The following is a 23,859-nucleotide window of genomic DNA, read 5'->3' as shown; positions in this document are numbered from 1 at the left end:
AAGTATCAGGGAGTAATAAAATATTATAGCCATAATTAAATCACGCGAGATTGCTTTATTAAGATTATACTAGACATGTCCATCGACTTTCAAATGATTAATATCAATATCTACCAGTTATAAAGAATATTATAAAATTGATCATATCTCTTGAACATGGAAATTGTCTATTTAGATTTCATCCGTTGCGAAAAGAAAACATTTTAAGCTAAAATATAATCAATTCTTTTTAGATCGTGTCCAAAATTCCTACCATCGAAAGATATAGTGTTCTTTCATTGGATTGAAGGATTTATGGCTGCGGGTATCCTATAGAGCAAAAATGCATTGTTTGAGATGAAAGTTACGGAATAGGTATCTCTCGTTATAGATAGCCGGTGATTTCTATCAGAATCGCTAGTAAAATTTCTTTTTTCGAAAACGAAAGCGCATAGATACATGTACACACACGATTCAATGTTTTCACGACTGGGCTTTGCTATGAAACTTTAATGGCACATTTCATAGCGTTTTACTTCAGGTAAACGTAAATGGAATGCAATACAGGAAAACTTTTTCTCAAAAACTTTTTCGTGAGTGGACCTCACGCATCTGTAACTTTTTAACGCAGAAATTTTCGGGAACATTGCCATGCGTTAACGCTAAAGACGTTTATTTTTATCATATACAAACATACACCATACGTAATTATATTATATTTGAATAATAATAATTACATGTCATATAAATCATTTGATTGTAAAATGAAAATTCTGTCATGTTTACTTTTGTTACAATTTTTTGTAAAAGTTTATTTTATTATTAGAAATTCTTTACTGTTACTGTGTGAAATTTTATACTATGACATATGTTCTTTTATAAACATTTTTATATAAAAAATCAATATATAGGATCTCGATGAGGAATTAATAAAAGGTTTTAGAAAATACTAAGAATATATTTCGTTCAATAAATATTCCGTTAGAATAATCGGCTATTTAGAGGTACTTGCTAATTTTATTGTTTTAGCGCGTCCATTAGCTACACTATTAGAAACTATTGTGAAATATGATACCGAATAATTTGTGCTCGCGTGAAATAAATTTATACGGATTCCGATAGAATTAATTTTTCTGATGCACTTGGATTAGCAATATCCGTTTGAAAAACAAACATGTAATATTATAATACTTTCTCTTTATATTTATATAATTTTATAATGATCAAAATGTAAAATATTTATATAATTTTATAGTGGTCAAAATATAAAATATACAAATCTAGGAAATAAGTGCTTAAAAATAGATTTCTTTTCTATCTCTTAAGATTAAAAATAATTATTTTAATATTAAATAAATCTGAAAGAGAAAATTTGTAAAAGATCCATTAATTTAAGACACGTCAGCGACATTTACCTCGTAGTATTTTTAGATTTTTTTAAATGCGAGAATAATAACAAAAAGATATCAGCCAGATATATCCAATCAAGAACGTGACAGATATAATATTTATTCGGAAATACCTAATTTATTCGCATCGGGTGAGCCGGAGTGCGTCTCATTAAAATTGCAAAAAAAAAAGACACGAACTTTGAGTGTAGACCACTGACAAGATTTCAGACTAGTTTGCCCGCGGTTATATACAGAAGATCGATACGTCTCGTAGGTCTTTTAAATCCGATGTAATGTTGCTTTTTCAGGAATAGTCGAAAATCAATTGTTTTGCTGAGAAAAAGAGAGAGAAAAAGAAGAGGACGAAAATATAATAAATAATAGTGGCGACGAGACGCTTTAAATATAATTGAAATCCAAGGACTTTAGTATATTTAATAAATACGGCGTGTCGGCAAATCAATCATCTTTATTTTATCTCCATTTTGCTGTACATTGTAAGCAATTTTCGTTGCTGTATCGTACCATGTAGTCGCTGTCTTCAACTTTGTAATTTCATATACGTTGAAATTGTCCGAGAACAACGCAAGTGCGTGGATATGCAAGCATATACTTCATTTTTTTATGAATAAGGATGAGACGAAGAGATCGCAAAAGAAGGCCACTTACAATTAGTATCTTCCAATGACTTTTTTTTTCGGAATTTAGCGTGAAATTGATAATTTTAATGTCGCATTCGACAGAGACATGGAATGAAAAAAAAATAAAATAAAATCTTAACAAACGTTTTTCACATTTTTCATATATTATATTATTTTCGAGAATCGGCAAGATACGATATTTTTTACGCAGCAATCAATAAAAGCATGACTAATAATGTAAATTTCGATTATGGCCCGAAGGATGCATCGAAGCTACACCTGTTGCATTGAATAGGAATGTTAGTAAATGTTGTATATCTCTATCACTATAAGACTTGGCAGACACAAAACGTAGAAAATGTTAAAAATTTCTAAGGCTGATATTAGTTTCGAGGAATCGCAAAAAAGCCATAGCTGTAGATTATATATATAACTGTAATATACTAAACCGAATAAGTGTAGATTAATGATAGCTTAATTACTAACAATATTAATGTTAAGTAATTAATATTATGATATATACAAATTTGCAGTAATATAAAAATTGCCATTTTTTATAAATTAAATTTTATTAAAACGGCTCAAGACATTTTATTTAAGAAATTTTATAGTGATTTGATTAAAATAGCTATTATATCTATCGGAAAATCATTGATAAAAAGTATCTCCAATCTTATATAAAATAATATAATAGTTGCAAGGAGGAAATTAGAAAAAATAATAAAAAGTAATAAATAGCCTTTAAAGTGAAAAAATAGCCTTTTTTCATCACTTATTATTAGCAAACTGTGTTTTTGCAAATAATATTTGCATCACTGATAATATACTTCTGGACAAAATTAACGCATAATTTTTTTTTTCACTTTTTCTTTAAAATTTTTCGTTAAAATTTAAATGTCAGCTTTTAAAGAAAAAGTGAAAAAAAATTATGCGTTAATTTTGTCCAGGAGTATATTTTGCGATCCAAAAGGATCGGTATTCACGGAATTCATAAATCTATAGACGAAAATTTACCTGTAGCTTCTCGGATTTTCTCCGAGAATGCTTAATTTTTTCCTATGGCCTTTAGTTTTCTAAAAAGGGAAAGAAAAGGAAAGGAAAGAAACTACAGTTATTCTTCCGGATAAATCCACTATAAAAGATAAATACAAAAATGTGCTTATATTGAATTGTAAATTTTTACCGTTACAGTGCATTACTATATTATAATAACAATGCTACACTACTACTACACTATAATAACAATATATCACGGTCGTAATATATATTTATTGTTAGTTTTATTTAAATGAAATAATAGGAAATTTTACCATGTTATTTTTGGTCACACAAGTTAAAACAACAGTAAGAGTACGATGATCGTTCCTCCATAATATACTGCTAATTAAATTGCAGGCTTAAGCTTATTGACAGCACAATGTGATCATACGATTGATAGTCGATGGATCGAGTCATAGAAATCATGGTATTTTATAGATCCTTTCACTAGAATATCATAAATTAAGCGGAGAAATTAGTCGCGTCCGACCCTGCAGGCTATATTTTGTTGTTTCTTATCCCTCACACGTTTACTTTCGCTGATGGCTTCATCGTGTTTCGCATGGTTAGAAACTTTCGTTTCCGGTTCCAGATAATATGTTGATTAGCAACTCGTAGAATTTTAAAATATGATAGTTTAATATATAAATACGTGAAAATGAATCTTTGTTGTAATTACATACTTATATTGGAAAATAATTACTAAATAATGATGAAAATCCATTTGATTTTGAAGGAGATGTATTTGTCAAAACCAATGTACCGTGTAATAATCAGCACATTATAGTTATATTTAAAAAAGATAATATAATGCATTAATGCATATAGATTATATACATAAAATATACTGATTTATAGATAAATATCATAAGTTTTCATTAGTGGTTCTTACAATTTTGAAACGTATATATATCTTTTAATTATTTACAGATACATGCGTTTATAATAGTTATATACATATTATTTCGTCTGAACAAAATAATTTTAACAGTTTTATTTTTCTACATTTAAAAAAATTAATATTCTTATATTTTTCGATATAATATAACAGTAATGAGAGAAAAGGAAAAGGTAGAGAGAAAGAGAAAGAGAGAATCAATGCGCATGTATATAAAACTTAATAGAAAAATTCTCAAAGTGATTATGAAGAAAGAGTATAGGAAGAAGAAATATAAATACAACATATACATATATTGTAGTACATTTTATTTTATAGTTATATATATTTTAGTCGGGCTAAAGAAATTCAAAATAACTACCCCAAATGAGCAACAGATTTCCTTTGAAATCAACTTTCAGTAATTAATTATAACATTCATGCTTTGACGAGAAATTACTCGATGCTATTAAAGGAGTCGAAATCAGCGAAAAATCGTAGCACACGCGGCAATGAAAATCCGTGTACCGCCGCAAATTTATACGGGATATCGCACCGAGGTACGTGCGCGAGATATCCGCGTCTCGCGCGCACCAGATTTATCGGCGCTTGGCCGAGTTTCGGTAAGGTAAGTTGAGTGAATTGTAAATGTTTCCGGCAGAGAACTTCACCAAGATGGCTTCCCTTCACTACCGGGGGCGAGTTTGTTTACGCCTCATGACTCCCCACGTGGGAAAGGCAGCATGGCGCGCGTCACGGCCTCAAACGCACAAATCGCCTCGGCCTGAACGCGGCCTCTCGACTGTTCTGCCCATCTGTCGGGAGATTCAACGTAATGGCGTGCTCGCCTTCGGTTCATCTTCGATCTTACCCAACGCAGATGCAGATAGATCAATTTCAGCCTTTTCTTTAAAAATGGTTAAACGTATTAAAGTAAAGAAGCTCTATTAATCTGCGAACGCGTTGCATGACTTTTTATTCATTTACAATTTTCAAACGGAGTATAAGAACGGATTTTATACATATATGTGATTGCCGATAGCTAGTAAAACTTGAGAAAATTGAGGCGTGCTAAAAAAATCTTAATATTCTTTAAATGTTACGTTTTTTAAGAAAGTAATACATAGAATATTTGCAAAAAGAAAAATACATTCTTTAATATATCGCGAAAAATTAGTGCAAATATTTTATGTACTATTTTCTTAAAGAATGTAAAAATCAAAGAACATTCGAGCTATTTTAGCACGTTTTTCTTCAGTTTTATTAACTGTAAGTAATTTTATTAGAATAATCAATGTGTTAGAGAGAGAAAGAGAAAGAAAGAGAAATGAGAAAAAAAATGTTATAAAATGTTATATTATAAAGTAATAGAGAAACTTATTCAACTATTTATTTTCTAATAAAATAGCAGCTTTATTTAACACATTAAAATTTACAAATCTTATGAAAAAAGATTATAATTAGAAACGATAATATATATATATATAATTAAAATAAATACTTTTTGTCTAAAAATATATATGATAATAAATATATATTAATAACTCTCTCTCTCTTTTTTTGTTATTTGATTCTCTGTGAAAAATTAGTACATTTAATATAAAAAAAATAATATGATTATTATATTAATCTCGTCAAGCAATATATAATTTTATTTTTCTGAAATTGTATATTTTTTTACATGTGTTGCATAAGATTATAAAATCTGCAAAAATAATGTCTAAGAAATTTTGTTAATAATTCAATATAATTTCTATTTTAAATATTTCTAAAAATCTAGTTTTATGAACTCGCATATTAATGCGTCACATATATGTATACATATCTATATCATATACTTCAATTATTCAACTGTTATACACATACGATTATGTCATGTTGACATATTTTTATAAAAATATTTAGGTAAACTATATCGAAGAGAGAGAAAGAAAAATAGTTTAGAAAAGTAAAATCAATTATTTCAAACTTTTTACATTGAATGCGTATTGACAAGATGTAAATTTTGCTTCATCAAAAAAAGCATTCTCTGTGTTTGTTTAAATCTCATATTAAAAGTTTTCTACGTAATAATCCACAGTATACGACAGTGATATAATAATGTAACTTGGGAATTCCGGTAGCAAAGAACGCGTGAACGTTAAAAGACTGATAGTAAAAGACACTACAACTTTACTAAAACTCTCTTACGATCGCCTAGACATTTTCTATATTTTAATTAATCCATAAATACGCGCTACAGAAATGCAGTAAATCGTTGCGGTATTAATCGAGGTTTATCCCGGCTCCTGGTGACGATTGTTGAGTAATAGTCGAATCAAACTTGCCGTTTCATTGATCGATTAAATTTGCATACGCGTCAACTATTCTCTCAAGCATAGCATAGATCGTGTCGGGAGAAAATAAACGAATAATCCCGTATATAAAATTCAGCACGATTACCACCGAAATCAGGCCGCATTCCACGTGGCATTCCACGTGGCTCCGCGAGTTTGTTGACGAATCAGCGACGGTGGAATGCCGGCCTCTCGATCGAAGTCACAACATTAACTTGTTTCAGTTACTTTTCCGTAAAAAAATGTGAAAAGTACATATATATATATAAATGCCATTAAAAATTTAGATGATTAATGAGTCTTTCGGTTTGCAAAAAGTGTAGTTTTTCGATCAACTCGAGGAGAAAAATTCAGGGAAACTTTGCCGCTTGTTCGATCGCTTCTCATCAATCGACAAACTTTCGCGTTTCACCGTCGCCGCTAAACTTGCGTTAATTTTTGTCGACTCACATTTCATACGTTGCGGTGCGTGCTGTTTCCTTCGGGGCATCTGCGTCCTTCGGAAATGTTCGGATATCCGTGCGGCCTCCAGTTCTCTTTGCCTTGACTGCAATTAGTTGGTCCCCGAAAAGTCAAGCGGTCGAAAACACCGAACAGTATCCTTGAAATATCTTCCCCCAGGACTATCTGGGATAGTGTCTACTTTCTTTTCCGTTACAACACTTGCAGTTATCCAATCGGCACGTGTCCCGATAATCACTACCTCATCGTGCTCGCCAACAACCCGCTTGTCATCAGCAATGCATTTGTCACGATCGTCGTCATTCTATTCGGAGTTCATGACATCTATGCATTTATGGAATCGATGGCAAAATGAAATAATAACACATTCGTCACATAAATCTTTGAGAGTACGACTGAGAACGTAAGATTGTCTCATTTATGCAAGCACATTCATATTCGTCATTGCAAAACAATTGAAACTGATGATTTGCGGCGACGTATTGGCGGTGAATATTAATACTTTTGTATTATTGTCTACATCCTTTGCCGGTGTTATTACACTGAATTCGAATAGATAATCCTCAATCTTGATGATACTGAACCGACCTACACCGAAACCTCGTATCGTGCATCAACCCCTGGTTCACCACTTTTCCCTGCAAGTAATCATTAGTCTCACTCTTGTCACTTTCCCGAGCGGTTGCCGTTCACACCGATATAAATACACGATGCTCGTCTTCGATGACGGCTATCGGGATCGCGCCAACTACTATCTTATGGATGGATCGGCGGATCCCGATAATATTGCGCGATAAATCTCTTTCCACGACGTGTGATTTGCGACGCGCGCACGATGCCTCGCGACATATGTGAATATCAAAAGATCTTCAATGAAAAACAAAAAAGAGAAAGATAATAAGAGATGACCAAATAGACAACGATAAAACAAGCAAGAGAGAACGCTCGCGATAGATATGTAGAATGCAAACGAAAACGTGATGGCAAAAAGCAGATGGATGAAAAAGAACGAAAGAAAGAAACGTGTTGGAAAGAAAGATAAAGTGTAAGAGTGAGAGAGTAAGTGTGAGAGAGAGAGAGAGAGAGAGAGAGAGAGAGAGAGAGAGAAGGAGAGGGAGAGGGGAGAGACAGTAAGATTGGGAGATAGACGGAAAAGAAACGGAGAGGAGATGGAGGTAATGGCTACCGTCGTTCGTGGATCGCGAAATCGAGCGGGCGGCGGTCCAGCGCTGACTGACTACGGACTGGCGTCGCGGCGGCAGGTCGTGTGGTGGGGGGACCCCAGGAGTAGTACTAGTCCTCTTTCCCTCCTCTCTCCATCGCCTCCTCCACCGACCGTTCTCGTTTCCTCGCTCGTCCGTTCTTCTTTGCTGGTCTCACTTGCGCTCGTTCGATCTCTCCTTCTCGCCACCCTCGTTCTTTCTCTCCTCCGCGGCCGCGATCGCGTCCACAGCGCGCGGCCCGCGAACGATGAGGCTGCGAGGCCACGAGAAAGTGGGGAAGGGAAGGGAAGGGAAGGTAGGGAAGGGATCGCGAAGTGTACCGAGTGAATGAGCGAGATCGTAGGAGAGGAGGGATCGTGCGCCTCCTTGTTCTCTATCGTTCTCAGTTTACCCACACACGCGCATCGCAATGTGAGCCGACACGACGCGATGCGACGCAACGCGACGCGACGCGACGCGACGCGATGCGATGCGATGCGATGCGATGCGAAGCGATGCGATGCGATGTAACGCGACGTGAGGGGTTCGCCGCACCAGCGACGGCGCAAAGGCCAGCCACTCTCGTCTGCGAATGCACCAAATGCTGGTGGATGCGCTGCTCGACGCAACGTGGCCGCGACGTGGCACCCACGCGTTCTCCGTCGTGACAAATTCTTTTCATTTTTCTTGCTTTTTCTACAACTACAAGTTTTTAGAGTTTTTAATAGGCCTATGCAAAATATACCGAATAAAAAAGAAGCCGACTAGATCGAGAGGTTCGTCACAGATCTATGAGAGCTATAGATGCATTCGCGCGCACTGGGGGAGGTCGGAAAAGGAGGCGGGGTCCTCAACTCTGTCGGCCCGCTAGGGAGGTGCACGGGGAGATGTCGCTCTGTAGTGGTAACTCTGTCGCTGTATAGTGGTAGTTCTGACTATTGCCGCGGGAGGCGCTGTTACGCACGAGCTACGGTACTACGGCGACGCGGAGCCACACCTAGGAATTTCTCGGGGTTTTCGCTAAGAGAATCGAGTCCAAGGCTACTGCTAGTCGGGGTGAGTACTTGATCAGTATCGTTTGTTGGCAAACTAACATTGTGTTTGATAGGTAAGCTGAGAAATTGATTTGTCGAGCGTATTCTGAGTATTTTGAAACTTAACCTCAAAACTGCACAGTGGCTATATAAAGCTATAAAGTTGATTGTATTGAAGTTGCTCGCGCTCTTTCTTAGATTATATTTACGTACGTAAATTATATTTCACAACACGTTGTTTTTTCTTTCTCTCCCTCTCTATCTTTTTCCTTCCCTGTTTTCTTCTCTTTTTCGCTTACTCATTTTCATACTCTCATTCTCTCTTTGTCCTTCTCTCTTTCTTATCGAGCATATTTAAATATTAATATAGTAGACAATATAATGTGTTAACTTAGTTGATACAAAGTGGCGGACTGCGCGTTAAGATATACGCGCGTACAGTAAGAAACTAAGTAGTTGAGAGAGAAAGATATAGAGAACTATTTTTACATTGTATGCAAAACATTGAAAATTAAGTTAGTACCCGCTATTACATTGTCAACGACATTAAGTTTTCTGAACGCTTTTTTTTATAAATTATGCACATATACTTCACAATGAATGCATTAATGTACTTTTAATATCCTGAATAAAATTATATTTCCTTATGTTAGACAAAATATCGATAGTTGATTATTAACAAATAAATCAGTAAATCGCAAAATTGTCCTATCAACAGCACACATGTCCACAAAATGTCCAGGAGTCATCCATAGGACATAAAATATCCTCTCTGGCTGTCCTCTGGAAGTCTTCTGAATGCCCTCTGGACGTCTTTTGGACATGTGTGCTGTTAGGATATAATTTTCACGGAAAATGTTTTATATAATTTTACAAAACTTTCATATTTATAATTTATAACTTATTAAATAATTTAAATATCATCATGTCACATATATAATAGGTGTTATCATTATCGACAAGTTATCATAAAGTTTACAACAAAATCACACAAAACGATACAAATATGCAATTATTCTCAATATCTTTTCATGAGATATATATTTATTAATACTTTTTAAGGAATTTTTAAAGGAAGAATCTTTGTTATTTACTCTTGAATTATATCACTTTCTTCTTTCTTATCGCTTACTTTCTCAGACTCGTTTTTTTCTCCAAATCTTTCCGAATCTCAGTTTTCTAAGAGATGTTTTCCCGAAAATATAATTCCAAAGAACTCGATGATCATCCCGCGTTCTCTGAACTCAACGAAGCTCGTTTAAGCAAGCACCGGTGGAGGCGCTGGCAACATTGGCAGCTCTGCGGGATAAACTGTACCAACTGGCGGACACATCCCGCCCATCGGGCGGAGCCCGCATGATCTATAGCGTCATAGAACATCCTTGCCGCCGTGGTAGGAACAGAATGGCTACGCCCACGGTGCAGAACGTGCGCGCTGCACCCCCGCCGTTGCTGCCGCTGTTGCTGCCGCCACCGCTGTCGTCCTCGCGGCCACCACCGGGGGCCGAGGATGTTTATGCTCCTGCTGCCGCGTCTCTATCTAGTCGTGGCTCTGGCGCTGCGCTGTTTCTCTCCTGTTGTCGTTGTCGTTGTTATCGTCGTTGTCGTCGTCGTCGAAGCCACTACTGTCGGCATACGCTCTCGACTTATCCCTGGCTCCTACCAATCGGCGCGCGTTCATTATCGCTAAACATTTCTGTCAATTAAAAGTGCACCAACGCCCAATTTACCAGCGACCGTCTGTCGTTCTGGCGAACTCGCCCCGTGGATCAAATATTAACGAGGGACTAGCCGCGAGTTTTTTTTGTACATTTTCTTTCTTCTTTTTGTTTTTTTGACGCGCTTCTCCTACTGGATGGAAGGACATAGCCGTACTTATGGGCTTTTCGTTAGCGCGTATGCATGTACTTTGGTTTACGATTATGGCGCCGACTCTCATTTTCACCAAGACTGAGGCATTCCAAAGTAAGACAGCAGTCTCCCAACGATGCAATGCTGGTTTTTGTTGAATTACATTTGCGTGGAAATTTATACGACATGAATTACTTTTACTTCATAATCTTGATGTTATCATGACATTCATAATCATTAGATAAATGGATTATACAATATATATATATATATATATATATATATATATATATGTATGTATATATGGTATATATGTATGTATGTATGTATTGATGATGTACGCGTGCATGCATGCGTGCGTATATGTGTGCGCGTGTGAGTCGGTATGCGTGCAGTTTGTGTCTGTGTGTGTGAAATTTTTAAAGTATCTTTAATCCACATATAGCCATCTAAATTGAGATTAATTATGTATTATTATATGTAAATTTCAAATATTCTTCTTATTAAGTGACGTAATTGCACTTTTTATACGTGAGAAATGAAAGTAGTTCCTAGAGAAAATTAATAACTGATTATTTATATATTAATATAAATCAATAATTTATATATATAAGATTTATTGAATATTCTTTTAGTTTTAATATATTATACATATGGGAGTTTCTATATTTTAGAAAAACATGGTCTAAACAAAAAGAATTTGTTTTGATTTCGAATTTTCTTTGATTAAGCTTTATTCATATAAATTTAATTTATAATTTCGTAATATGCGTTAGAAAGACAAATATTTTCCAGTAATTTAGCTATTAATACAGCTATTTTTAAGATTTTTTAAATTTTATGTTTGTAAATAAAAAAATGGTCTCTGCGATCATTTGAAATTCAGCGCAAATAGGATATTACAAAAAGCACTTTATCTATTTCGGCGACAGTCGCATCGTTTTCGCAGACAGGTTGAAGAGGTTGTACCGTTTCTGCGCGTATCAAGCCAATTCGACGCCAGCGATGTTCGCGATGCGACGTTTACGAGATCGTTTATTAGGTGACATTCTCATCGGGCAACTTGGCTACAGACTGAATTCGCTAGCTCTTTCCAGGGATCGTATCCCGACTAAAATTTATGCTATATTTAAATACAAAACTTGACCAAATGCCGACAAAGTTTGCGACATGAGATAAACAAAATAGTATGCAATCAGAGAAAATAAATACAGAAGCATAAATCGGACAAATGTAAAAAAAATTTTGCCAGTCCATACAAATTCGCATGAATTTTCCAAAAACGGTCCAATATAACCGGCGGATTGATTAATAAATAAGCAAATATGTACATTATTAGCGCACGTATCATTTAATGGAAAGAGAATTTGTACATTTTCAGCGCACATATCATTCAATGGAAAGAGAATTTCTATCTTTTTAATTTAAATTTTATATTTACACATGATATATAATTGATATGATATTCATGTATGATTATTCATTCGCATGATCTGGATTTGGTTTTAAATGTGTCGGTGTCTTCTCCCACTATCCGCGGGATATTCTTTTTACGAGCACTACCGACATCGATACACTCGTAGGCATTAAAACTGGCGAATATTTTGAAAAGCGTTCCGTTATACAATGACAATGTGGATCAGTGTTCGTTACGTATAAATTTATGTGTATGCGTGTTTATCCGTTTACAGTCAGTTCCCTGTAGAATCAAAATAAGTGCATCTCGTAAAATAAAACATCTCTTTTTGAAGTTATCTGATAGCTATATCGCATAGCGAATGTCCATTTTAGAATATCGCGATAATTCTCTGAGATTCTTTTCGATCCAGCGCGTGTCGAAACCCGCGTGGATGGGCTAGCGTGGTGTGACTGTCAATCCGAGTCGTCAGTCTGTCAAATGGCGACAAGAAACATTCTACATTTTCGCGACACTACTGATATATTTTGTTTAATTATTGTATATTGACAAGACTTATTCTGTCGATCGATCAATCTTGTATTTTTGGAAACTCGAATGATTGCATTTTATTTTTTTTTCCGTGAAGACATATATTTTTTATTTATTATATTTGCATTCAGAAAAAATTTTAGAGATATAGATAAAATTTTAGAATATTTATTTAATTTAATATAATGTATGGAGATGAGAGAATTCATTGCATTAATAGTAAAATATAAAAATAATCGCGTAAAATAGAAAGCTGTGTCTGCAGAAGCAAGTACAGATTCTATCTTGCGATATTTATACCAATGCTATACGAAATTTTAACATATCTAACAAAAAGAATTAATCGTTGATCTGTTTAAAAAATTCTAACACAGCAATAAGAATCATTCAGCGAATAGCAAACTGATATTTGCGTGGGCAGTTTGTATGTGTATATATCTATATGGGTGATGGCGCATAACACTGTACAGTGCAAGTGGACACACGCATATCGCATGTACATGCTTGAAAATAGATCTACTATCGACATTTCGTTTCTCGTGGTCATAAATTCGGCTGAAAAAATTGCGTACACGAAATAGTTTACAGACGTCGATTGCCGTCGGTTAAATACTTCGTGTTTGTTGCCGAATTGAATTGCATCTGCGCGAGTTATAGGCTTTTATATTTATTTTTTTTAACACGCCTCGCACATACTCTTTCTTTCTCTACTCACTCATTCACCCCCCCCCCCTTCCTCTCTCTCTTTCTCTCTCTTTCATATACTATCACTCTCTTCTATCCTTCTATTTTTCTTGATCTTATCAAAAGAATTGCGAAGCATGTTTTATAAGAAGAAAACGCTCCAATTGCAATAGCTGATAAAAGGAATTTATTAAAATCACAACGAAGAACAATTGATAGCGAAAGCGTAGTGCACATAATACACATCAATTGGACAAGAAGGTGATAGACGAGGATTTTTTTCTTTCGCTTGAAGGAAATATCGGGGACGATTTTCTTTTTTCTCCATTTTCTTCTCCTTTCTTTCGAATTTGTTCCTTTTCCTTGAGACCTCCATGAATCATTCGCACTCTTTTTTTGAATGGCGAAAAGGAAAGTCAGTAAGCGAGAAAGGTGAAGAGAATAGAAAGGTTCATCGGGTTCGAAATGGAGGGGATGGATGGTATGAGACGAGGAAATCACATTTTCAAGAAACATTCGCATATTTTCGAAAATAACTTAAGCGATCAAGTCGGCGATTAGAATACCTTCGAGTACCAGATGAGAAGACTGACCGACCAGATGCGGCCTGTTTGAAAATAATTGCTGTGATGTTTCGACATGGAGAAGTCGCAGATGAACCCCCTACAGTCTTGTTAGAACTCGTCTTTTTTTTAAATTTGTTGATAGAGAATTCATCTATTACGTGATTTAAATAGAGGTCTATAAAAATTCATGAATTATAGCAAGCATATGAGCATTGTATACATACATAATTAGAAATTTATGTACGTTTTGAAGAGAGAGAGAGAGAGAGAGAGAGAGAGAGATTGAATAATAAAATATCAAGAAGAAAGATGAATTATAAATTTAATATAAAATTCTTATCGAACTTATCAAAAGTTAAGATTTACACTTGAATTTATTTCTTTATTTTGCTTATATATATATATATATATATATATATATATATATATATATATAATTATATGTATAAATATAATTACATTTTTGACTATATATACGTATATGTATATATAATTAACAAGTATTAAAAAAGTCTTCGAAAAAAAAAAACTGATTATGATATTTAATAATGCGATTATGATTATGATATAATGTATTACGCTTATCTTAATATGTTATTCTTAATCTTATGAGAAGCAAAGCCAATTATATTACTGACAAAACTGACAAAATATTGCTTTTTAGATAGAAATTTTAAGAATAAATATTAATTTTAATAGATATTAATTTTAATTAATCCATATCTTGTCACAATTTAGTATATTATTTCTACATTTTATATGCTTTTTTAAATGAAAATCTGTTTAAAGAAAAACAATTTCGTAAGATACAATTTTTTAAGATGTGTATAATATACAACATATATGTATTTATAATACATGTTGGATTGAAAATAGATTTCAAAAAATAATACTTATAATTAATTAAAATAATACTTATAAATGCATATTGAATTCTCTTTTCTTATAAATATTATTTCTCATATTTTATTATTTTTTCTAAATTATTTTATTTACAATGTTTAAATGTTATGGTTATAATGGACTCTATCTGAGCTTGTATGCGATATGGTACAATTTTTTATAGTGATGCGAGCGATAATATTGCGAACTTGGCAAGTATAAAGCACCAGGAAACGCAAGTGTAGTATTGGTGTAGATGGAAGGCGTTAATTTATCTCTCCACTTTTTTAAGGAACGTTATCGCGCTGTAATTCGTTCATGCACGTCGACATTCTCTTAATGCAATTAATCCTACTACTTGTGTAAAGAACATTTCGATATCAAAGAAAAATTATTTTACATTTAATACTACTTAATTATGATATTCAAGTGGCAATATTTTAATGAAATATAAAAACTAATTTATGTAATAAAGATTAGAAATTTTATATATGTATGTGTGTGTGTGTCTGTATATACACACACACATATATATATATATATATATATATATATATATATATATAATTATTATTGCATTAGTTTTTTCTTAATTAACAGTAATTTATTATTTACAATGTAAAATTTTGTTTTATTTAATATTTAGAATTTGAAATAAATTAATCGATTCCTTAAAATATAATATTGAATTTGTAATTACGTTATTTATACGCAAAACCGATATACTTATTGTTAATATAATCATAAACAACAATATTGTTTTCAAATATTAGAAAGATTGTTTGAATGATTGAAATAATTACTAGTATATCTTTTCTTTTCTTTCATTCTTATTTTTCTCATTCTTTTTTTATTAATAGGCATTAATTAAAGAGAGATGGAATTCTTAAATTGCAAGAGTAATTTATATTGCACTGCCAATTTTTTCATGAGAATCATAAACCAAAGATCTAGTCATTATTATTCGCAATGTTGATTGTAATCAGTAGATTGTATAATTTCTAATTTAATAACAATTTTTACTTAATTTTAAAAACCATTAAAAAAATTCTTCATACATAAATAATAAAGTGATAAAATAATATTGAGGATATATATCATGTGATATATCTCTCTCAAAATTTTATATATATATATATATATATATATATATATATATATATATATAGTCTTGTACGAAAGGTAAATAAAGAAAGAATAAATCACATATATCACATATTGCATAAAATTTTATTTTATTTAGTATTTTGTAAAATACACCAAATGTAATGTATTTATCTTTATTATTTTTCAAAATATTTTACGATATATGAAAATCTTTTGTCTTCTGAGTAGCTTTTTTTCTCTCTGTATTTTATATAATATATTTATCAGACACACACACACACACACACACACACGTACGTGATATGAATTATTTTAAAATTCTTAAATGTGATTTAATCATTTAATTATGAAATAAAAATTATTTAATTAAAAATATTTAATTATGAAATAAAATACACAAATTGTCACAGAAATGCACGCATTTCAAGATACACACAGTTCTTTTCTTTCAGAGCTATTATGAATAAACGTGCATTTTACGAAAAAGTTTTGATCACTCAGTAAAGTTTGTTCCATAAAGTTACCGATTGCCTAACATCCTTTCTACTTAAAATCTGATATCCTTCGGATAACTATAATAAATCTATCAGCAAATGTTACAATCCTAGCCAATATTAAATGTTTCTCAAATTGAATGTTTTAAACGACATCAATCTAATAGTAGTAATGCCTCAACTTCATTTCACTTAGCCACAAAATACAGTGGCAAATTCAAATCTTAAGCGACATAGTTTTAGACGACCAAGATCTTGTACCGATTGATCAGACTCGAAAACATTTGAACTGGATTCGAAGCTTCTTCCATGTCCGAATAGAGACGATCTTGATAGAGACAGCAAGTCAGACGTCGAGTACTAGCCTAGCGTACGGTATTCGTAGAAGGTTCGTTGCAGGGTGCTCCGTGGCTAGCGAGGGGTAAAGGGTGAAAGGTGGAGTGAGGAGGGTGACGGTGAGGGGGAGGGGGAGGGTGGCAGTTGTCGGCAATAGGGCGAAGGAAGAAGCGGAGGAGCGTCGAGAGAGAAGCCGAGGTCCGTCGGTATCGATCGGGCGTCTGCGGTAGATTGACACGTGTCATGGCCGCCTCTCTCGGTGCCAGAGAGAACGAAAGGAAGGCAAGCGAGAGAAGGACGGCGGCCGTCGTGAGAAACCGCGGAATAAGGGAGAGGAAGTGAGAAGGAACAGCGACGGTGACGGCAACGACGGCGGGTAGCGCGCGGAACAGCGAAGGTGGAGGAGGACGACGCGGGGGCCGTCGAGTGGGTGGCTGGCCGGACGGGTACGGGACGGGACGGGGGCGACGGGAGGGAGAGGAGGGGGCGAGGGAAAAGGACATTAAGGTGCGTAATAGCCAGCGGGGCGAGCGCGCACCGCCGCGGCATCGATTAGACAGAGGCTCCCTCATCCCATTCCTAGAATGCAGCCCACTCCCTCCTCCGCCACCTTCAACCACCCACCCACCCCCTGTCTCCTCCGCCACCCTCCCCCCCTTACACAGGGGTCCTCACGACCACCCATCTCCACCCACTCCGTCGAACTGGAGAGCCCCCGAGTACGTGCTCTACATACACACTCGCGCGCTTATGTCAGTTCCTGTCCTGCTGCCGGCACTGCCACTGCCTCCGCCACCGTTGCAAGAATGGAAAAGGAGAGAGAAAGCGTTGGGCTTGGGGAGAAAAAGGGACGGCGGCTATACGGCACGGAGGGTGACCGAAGCCACCTCTCTATCTCGTAGCACCTACACACGCGCCGCTGGGAACACCAACGTCTAACGTCGTTATAAACATTAACGGAGCGGCTCAATATTCCCCGGACCTTGCATCTCTTCCCTCCTCCTCCCGCTTCGTCCACCTCCGGTCCATCTCCCTTCTCGGGCAAACCGTCCCCATCCCGTCTCCGCTCGCTGGACGCTCGCATGCGGCGAGCTTACCTTGCTATGGTTTCCGGATCCTTCGTTGACCCTACGAAGGGTTACCTAGTTGGTATGCCCCGAATGACCAAAGTCGAAAGGGTGTGCTCGCCAATTCTTAGCGAACGTACGAAACATTGAATGGTATACCTAAGAGCGTAACCAGCTTTCGGACATTGTCCGTCTACCCGATAATGCGAGCCTTTATTGGAGGTCGCTTATTCTTTGAGCTACTTTTATATTTAAACTTTAAAAAAATCCAACTAATACGTTTCTCTCTCTCTCTCTCTCTCATTTATGTATGTATGATGATAGTAAATTTATATTCAAATTTTATAGAGCTTATTAGCACGACAATAAATAAATAAATAAATATATATATATGTGTGTGTATATATATATATATATATATATATATATATATATATATATATATATATATATATATATATATACACACACATGTAATAGATCGTTCTTTGTATAATATTGTAAAATCATATAAAACATTTGCTACAATAGTGGAAATAATTTGTAATCTATTTTCATGTGTATTACTAATCAAACTTCATTTTTAACAAGATTCAATGATAAGTGACTCATTAAAAATTGTAATTAAAAACAGAAGGAACGAATGCTACTCTTACAATTAAAAATATGAACAAGTGAGAGCAGAATTATGTTAGGGAGATTTGGTCGATTTCATACGATCACTCGGTAGATCTCATCGTTCCTAGACGGAAAAGAGAAGAACGATGAAGAGGAGGTTAAAAGAGTCTGCGGGAATGGAGTCGTGGCCGCTTACGGCTTCGGATCGAGATCGTCTAATTTCGTTCGACGAGTCCCGTAAGGATCCTTCTCCTCGTCGCCTTTTTCTTCATCTTCTACTTGCTCTACAGACTTCGATTTCGGTGACGAGGTCGTACGAGACCGGCGCATTCTTGTCCGAGGGATCGCGCTGATTATTGTTAATTATAGCGGGCATTAAAGCGAGAAGGGATGCGGAACCCTCGATCATTCCAATCAGATTAGTGATGATGATCGAAAGCACGGTAGATGTTGTGTGCTATTCCTCGTGGAAATTGCGTTTTAGCCTCTTCAGTATAACGTAAATTCTGCGTATATTATAATTAAAATACACGACATTATCTCTCTCTCTTTCTCTCTGTATCAAATAATTTTGCGTTATATGCAATAATTTATTACATCTTATATAATTTTATACATAATATAAGTTCACACATACACACACACCATCCATATTTTTCATATAAAAAAAATAATTTACAATTTTACCTTTTTACATATATGCATATGTGTCAAGAATAAATAATATTTAAGAAATGAAAATTACAGATTAATATAATATTATTAAAATACGTATTTACATATATAACATATGTTATATATGTTATATATGTATCGACGCAATTAATTTTGCAATATTCATGCCATGGCAAATTATAGAAAATTTGTTCGTAGTGATAATTGGACGTGTATTTATTTCTCATGTTTTCCTGTCTCTCTTTGCGATTAAATCGTAAGATTATTTCGAGGAGCAATCTCGCGTTTACGCGAAACTTATTGGTAACAGGTGCGCGTCCTTTTTCCACACACTACGATCCGTAATTAGGGATTAGTTACCAACGATCCTCGATCAACGAGGAGTTAGCTGAAAGTGCCATGTGATGCGTCAACCATGGATATTATATTGACGTATCGATGTCTCAACGATGTTCACGAGTATCGTCCAATTAACAGCCGTCCGTGTTTTTTTTGACAAATACTCGTAAATCTCGACAAATCTGTCTATCTGGTTTATCTATTCTCCACAATACTCGCGCCACTTCTTATTAATGTCGTATCATATACGTGTTACATACATGATACGATGGATTTATATAGAGTTGTTTGGATTTCGAGAAATTTAATTTATCACACTAACCTTTTATTAAAATCTATTCATTTTAATTTCTCGAGCTTCATGTTTTGTCAGTAGTCAATGTTACAATTGTGTTTCAGCTATTCGTTCTGCAATTAATGCGAACATATAGAATATTTATCGCCATCTCTGTTCAAAGTAGGCTATTTGATGGTGAAGATTGTTGATCTTTCCTCATCGAACTCGCGACGAGTATTTTAATTAATCACACACACATACATTCAAAGAAGTAATTTTTAAAATAATTCGTTTTTTTTACATTTATTAGCCAGTAACATATAAGATATATCTTGATACATACATACATACATACATATATATATATATATATATATATATATATATGTGTATATACAAGTATTTTAATATTTTTTATTACATTTTATCAGCGTGTCGTATCGATAAAACATGTCATACAAAAATAGGTTTACAAATGAAGTTATTTTGACCACGGTACGTTACATGTATTGCATGTGCAGCTATAATCATATGAGTATATTTTGAAAAATGTATGGAAAAATTCATTATTGAGTATTATGGTAGTTGTGCATATGATGCGCGTGCGTGTATGATAAAATTACAATATGTTGCCTTACTTTAACAGTTTCTATTGCATAGTTTGTGATATCGAAAGAACAAATTACAAAAAATTCTCCGTAAAATTTTATTCCAAGTTTCCTCTTCAGAGGTATATTGGCAACGAGGGAATAATCCGCAAAGGGCTCGTTCGATCTCTTCTATATATGCGAGCACGCATGATACGCGGCATCCGATCGAGGACGGTTAACCCGGGTGCCAAGTTGGTCGTGTCGTAAGAAAAACATTTTTGCAACTTCTCAACTATACGCAAATCGAATTTCAGTCACGTCAAAGGTAAACTACAAACGACAACGAAACCAGGAACCGGGATATTAGCCGATCGGCGGGAAGAATAGGGGTAGGGTGAGACGACACCGATGAGCGTGTTTCGGATGGAAATTTCATTCGCTAGTTTTCTCCGCTTAATAAGACGAGAGACGGAGATCGTCGCCGGTAGACTTCGGAAAGGGGAAACAGAAAGGGCGCAACAAGGGCGGGGGTGATGCAGAGGACGCGCACGGGCTGCCGGTTGAAAGGGGAACGCGATAGGTGGGGGCGAGGGGCAAGGGGGGAAGGGAGAGCTGCAGAGGGGCGGCCAGGACTGGGAGGCGAAGTGTCGTCGTCCGAATAACGGCCAAGCGGCATCGACCGATCTTCCTGTCCCCCGGCCCGCACGAAGCGTCAACTTGTTTCCCTTCTGCTGCGCGAATATCGGACCTTCAATTTGCCCACTGCGGTTCGCTAACGCGATTGTCCTCAGCGAGCTGTCCATGACGCGGTTGTAGCATGACGCGTGATCGGGGTATGACAGCTAAACGATTCCCGAATTCACTGCGCAGTGTTGCATATGCTCGAAACCGTGAACAAATGAATTCCTGATATCGAATCAACGAATAAAACGAAATTAAGCGCTTTCTTTTTTTTTTTTATACATTAAAAAAATTTTTTTTCTACAATCTTGTCAAAATAAAAAAATTTTCAAGTGCGTATTTTTTTCCAATTTTGTGCTTTTAAATTTGAATGCGCATGCTTTTATTTAAATTTGATTGTCGTTATCATACATGTGTATACATATATTCAGAAATTCAGAAAGTTTCAAAATATCAGGAAATATACATGTATATAAATTAAGATGCAAATATACAGCATAAGCATTTATATTTTTATACATTGTTATAGATTGTTACGGGTATCTCTCTTAAAGTTAAAATTTTACATATTTTCGATAATTGGAAGATGAATAAAATTGAATTTAAAATAATGTTGTAATTTAATAATTAGAACGTTAAAAAGCACGCGTTATACGCGCATGCCATTTATTTTTCTTACATAATAAATTATTCAATAAATTCCAATTTAATAAAATATATCCTTGTCCTTTCAATGCATAGTAATATCACTTATTGATAAACATAAATACATGTCGTTTAATCTATATATGGAATTATATAGTACAAGAAGCAATCATTCAAAGGAAAATAAGCGTTTAAACAATTTTTAACAACAAATTAAACAATTTTTTTTATCCTTTGCAAAGACACATTTAATATAAAATTTACATAATTTGATATATAAAATCTAACGAATAAAATTATAAAATTGTTCAACTTCTGAATAATTTTAAATTGTTGAAATATGCAATCTTTGCAATAACAATTATTCCACATGTTGCTATAAATTAAAAAAGAATGTATTATAATTTTTTTGTTTCCAAAAACAAATGGGTCATTCACATTGTTATTATTTCTCTTAGAATTGTCAAAATACGCGATGTTGATAGTTGCGTATAGCGAAAAAATCAAAAGGAGGCAACAATAAACTTCAAGATTTTTAGGATTTTGATACATTCAAGCATCGATTTAATATTCCTTTTTTAAAAGTGGATAATAATAATGTGTAATATAAGAAATAAAAATGATATTATGTATATGTTTGTATATGTGTATGTGTATAAAATACTTTTTAATACTTTTTTATGTTGATGAAGGAAAAAGAAAAATAAAATTGAGAAAACTTATTCTACTAAGAATAGTATTTATTACATGTTGCACATATCGGTTATGACTGATTTTTTTTAAATAAAATAATAATGCATACAGAATACTATAAATTCAACTCGTGCTGCCATGTCACGAGACACTTTTATCGAAATTTATAATAATAAATATTGAAAAAAAATAATTGTCGCTTTCTCTCTCTCTCTCTTTCTTTCTTTTTCTCTTTCTCTTTTTCAAGTTAATGTAATGAAATGCCACTAATAACAATTGTCACTTTTATTATTTCAGGTTTACTTAACATTAATCAATGGAAGGTTACGAAGACGACGATGACACACATTTTTGCATCAAGTGTAATTTGACAGTACATGGTCTGGACAATTATGTACGGCATCGTCGATCGGGTTGTCGACCTCCTGATGATAAAAATGTTCATGGGTCTCCTTCGACACCGACGACGGTGTCTTATCCCGAAATTTTAAACGCGGATGCATTTTTTAGTTCGCTGGAGTTACAGAGTAGCGCAAAATCAAATCCTCGACGAGCGCCGACTTTACTGGATAATAATAGAAAATTCAAGAAAGAGGACAGAAGAAAGAAGGACCAAAAAAATCTTGTGGATGTTGGCGCGAAGGAAAAGCTTCACAGTATGTCACCTGCTATTAGCGATCTCGATGACCCAACCGATCATCTATGCATCCAATCCCTCAAACAGACCGATCAAAAGAGACAGGAGAATCCTCAGCGAATAGTGTCAGATCAACAAAACTGGTTGGAAGACACCATTCTCGCTGATCTCGCTTTGGGAAATAGCGAGAGCAAAGAGCTGGCGAGATATGATTTCGAGTACCAACAGGACGACGAGGAATCCGAAGACGACATGCTGGACGACGATTTGGGGGAAGATGACTCCTATTCAGATTCTGACGACGGCGAAAATCAGGAGCGTCCACCGCGAGATCATACCGGTGGGAAGTGGAAGCCTGGGCTCGGCGATTTGCCGCAGGACATGCCACATATGCATGAAGAGGATGTGGATCCCGACGATGATCATCAAGAACATCCACCGCCGACGTATACTGGCGGCAAATGGAAACCCACGGAGACATCGCAGGTAAGAAAAAAAAAATTATTTCAGGATCATAAGTAATTTTATGTCATAAATTATTAGAGATCTAAAAAAACATTGCTTTACTTAAGAAAAAGTATACGATAATTAGATATGACGATGAGTAATAATTTTTCTTCAGCAAAATGAGAATACAATAGACGAAAGAATAAAACTAATTCAAATGAAATTAAATTAATACGCGAGTCTTATTCATCCTTCTTTTCATTCTTTCCCTAATATCACCCAGCATATCTGATTTTCTCTCTCTCTCTCTCTCTCATCAGTATAAATATAATATATAGTTTGAGGATTGCCCGAGCAATCTT

General features: G+C 34.8%; 3 protein-coding genes across 6 annotated transcripts in view; 2 read left to right on the top strand and 1 right to left on the bottom strand.

Annotated features, from left to right (window-relative positions):
• Positions 1-8,098, bottom strand: part of Tio (zinc finger domain-containing protein tiptop) — a 139,214-nt gene extending 131,116 nt beyond the window's left edge. Inside the window, exons 1-2 of one of the 3 annotated variants that reach the window (XM_083096010.1) lie at positions 7,911-8,098; positions 6,713-7,362 (exon numbers count right to left, since the gene is read on the bottom strand). Coding sequence is in view for 1 of the 3 variants with exons in the window: in XM_083096015.1 (XP_082952141.1) it covers positions 6,713-6,752 (40 nt within the window). In the remaining 2 variants the exon portion in view is untranslated. Of the gene's footprint in view, positions 1-6,712 lie in introns of all 3 variants that reach the window. The other 2 variants (XM_083096009.1, XM_083096015.1) reach the window with 2 other exon arrangements.
• Positions 1-23,859, top strand: part of Arm (armadillo) — a 309,699-nt gene that overhangs the window by 221,639 nt on the left and 64,201 nt on the right. The gene's annotated exons all lie outside the window — the stretch shown is intronic.
• Positions 1-23,859, top strand: part of LOC145969776 (uncharacterized) — a 70,071-nt gene that overhangs the window by 17,403 nt on the left and 28,809 nt on the right. The window contains exons 1-2 of one of the 2 annotated variants that reach the window (XM_083096019.1): positions 8,615-8,982; positions 22,711-23,536. In XM_083096019.1, coding sequence (XP_082952145.1) covers positions 22,730-23,536 — 807 coding nt within the window. In that variant the 5' untranslated portion in view covers positions 8,615-8,982; positions 22,711-22,729. Of the gene's footprint in view, positions 1-8,614; positions 8,983-22,710; positions 23,537-23,859 lie in introns of those variants that run through there. The other variant, XM_083096020.1, reaches the window with a different exon arrangement.

The sequence above is a fragment of the Camponotus vicinus genome, unplaced genomic scaffold, assembly GCF_025532165.1.
Source record: "Camponotus vicinus isolate PSW18456_S1 unplaced genomic scaffold, iyCamVici1.0 SCAF_4, whole genome shotgun sequence".
NCBI lineage: Eukaryota > Metazoa > Arthropoda > Insecta > Hymenoptera > Formicidae > Camponotus > Camponotus vicinus.
The sequence above is the reverse complement of the archived record's forward strand: the minus strand, read 5'-3'. Positions and strand labels throughout refer to the sequence as shown.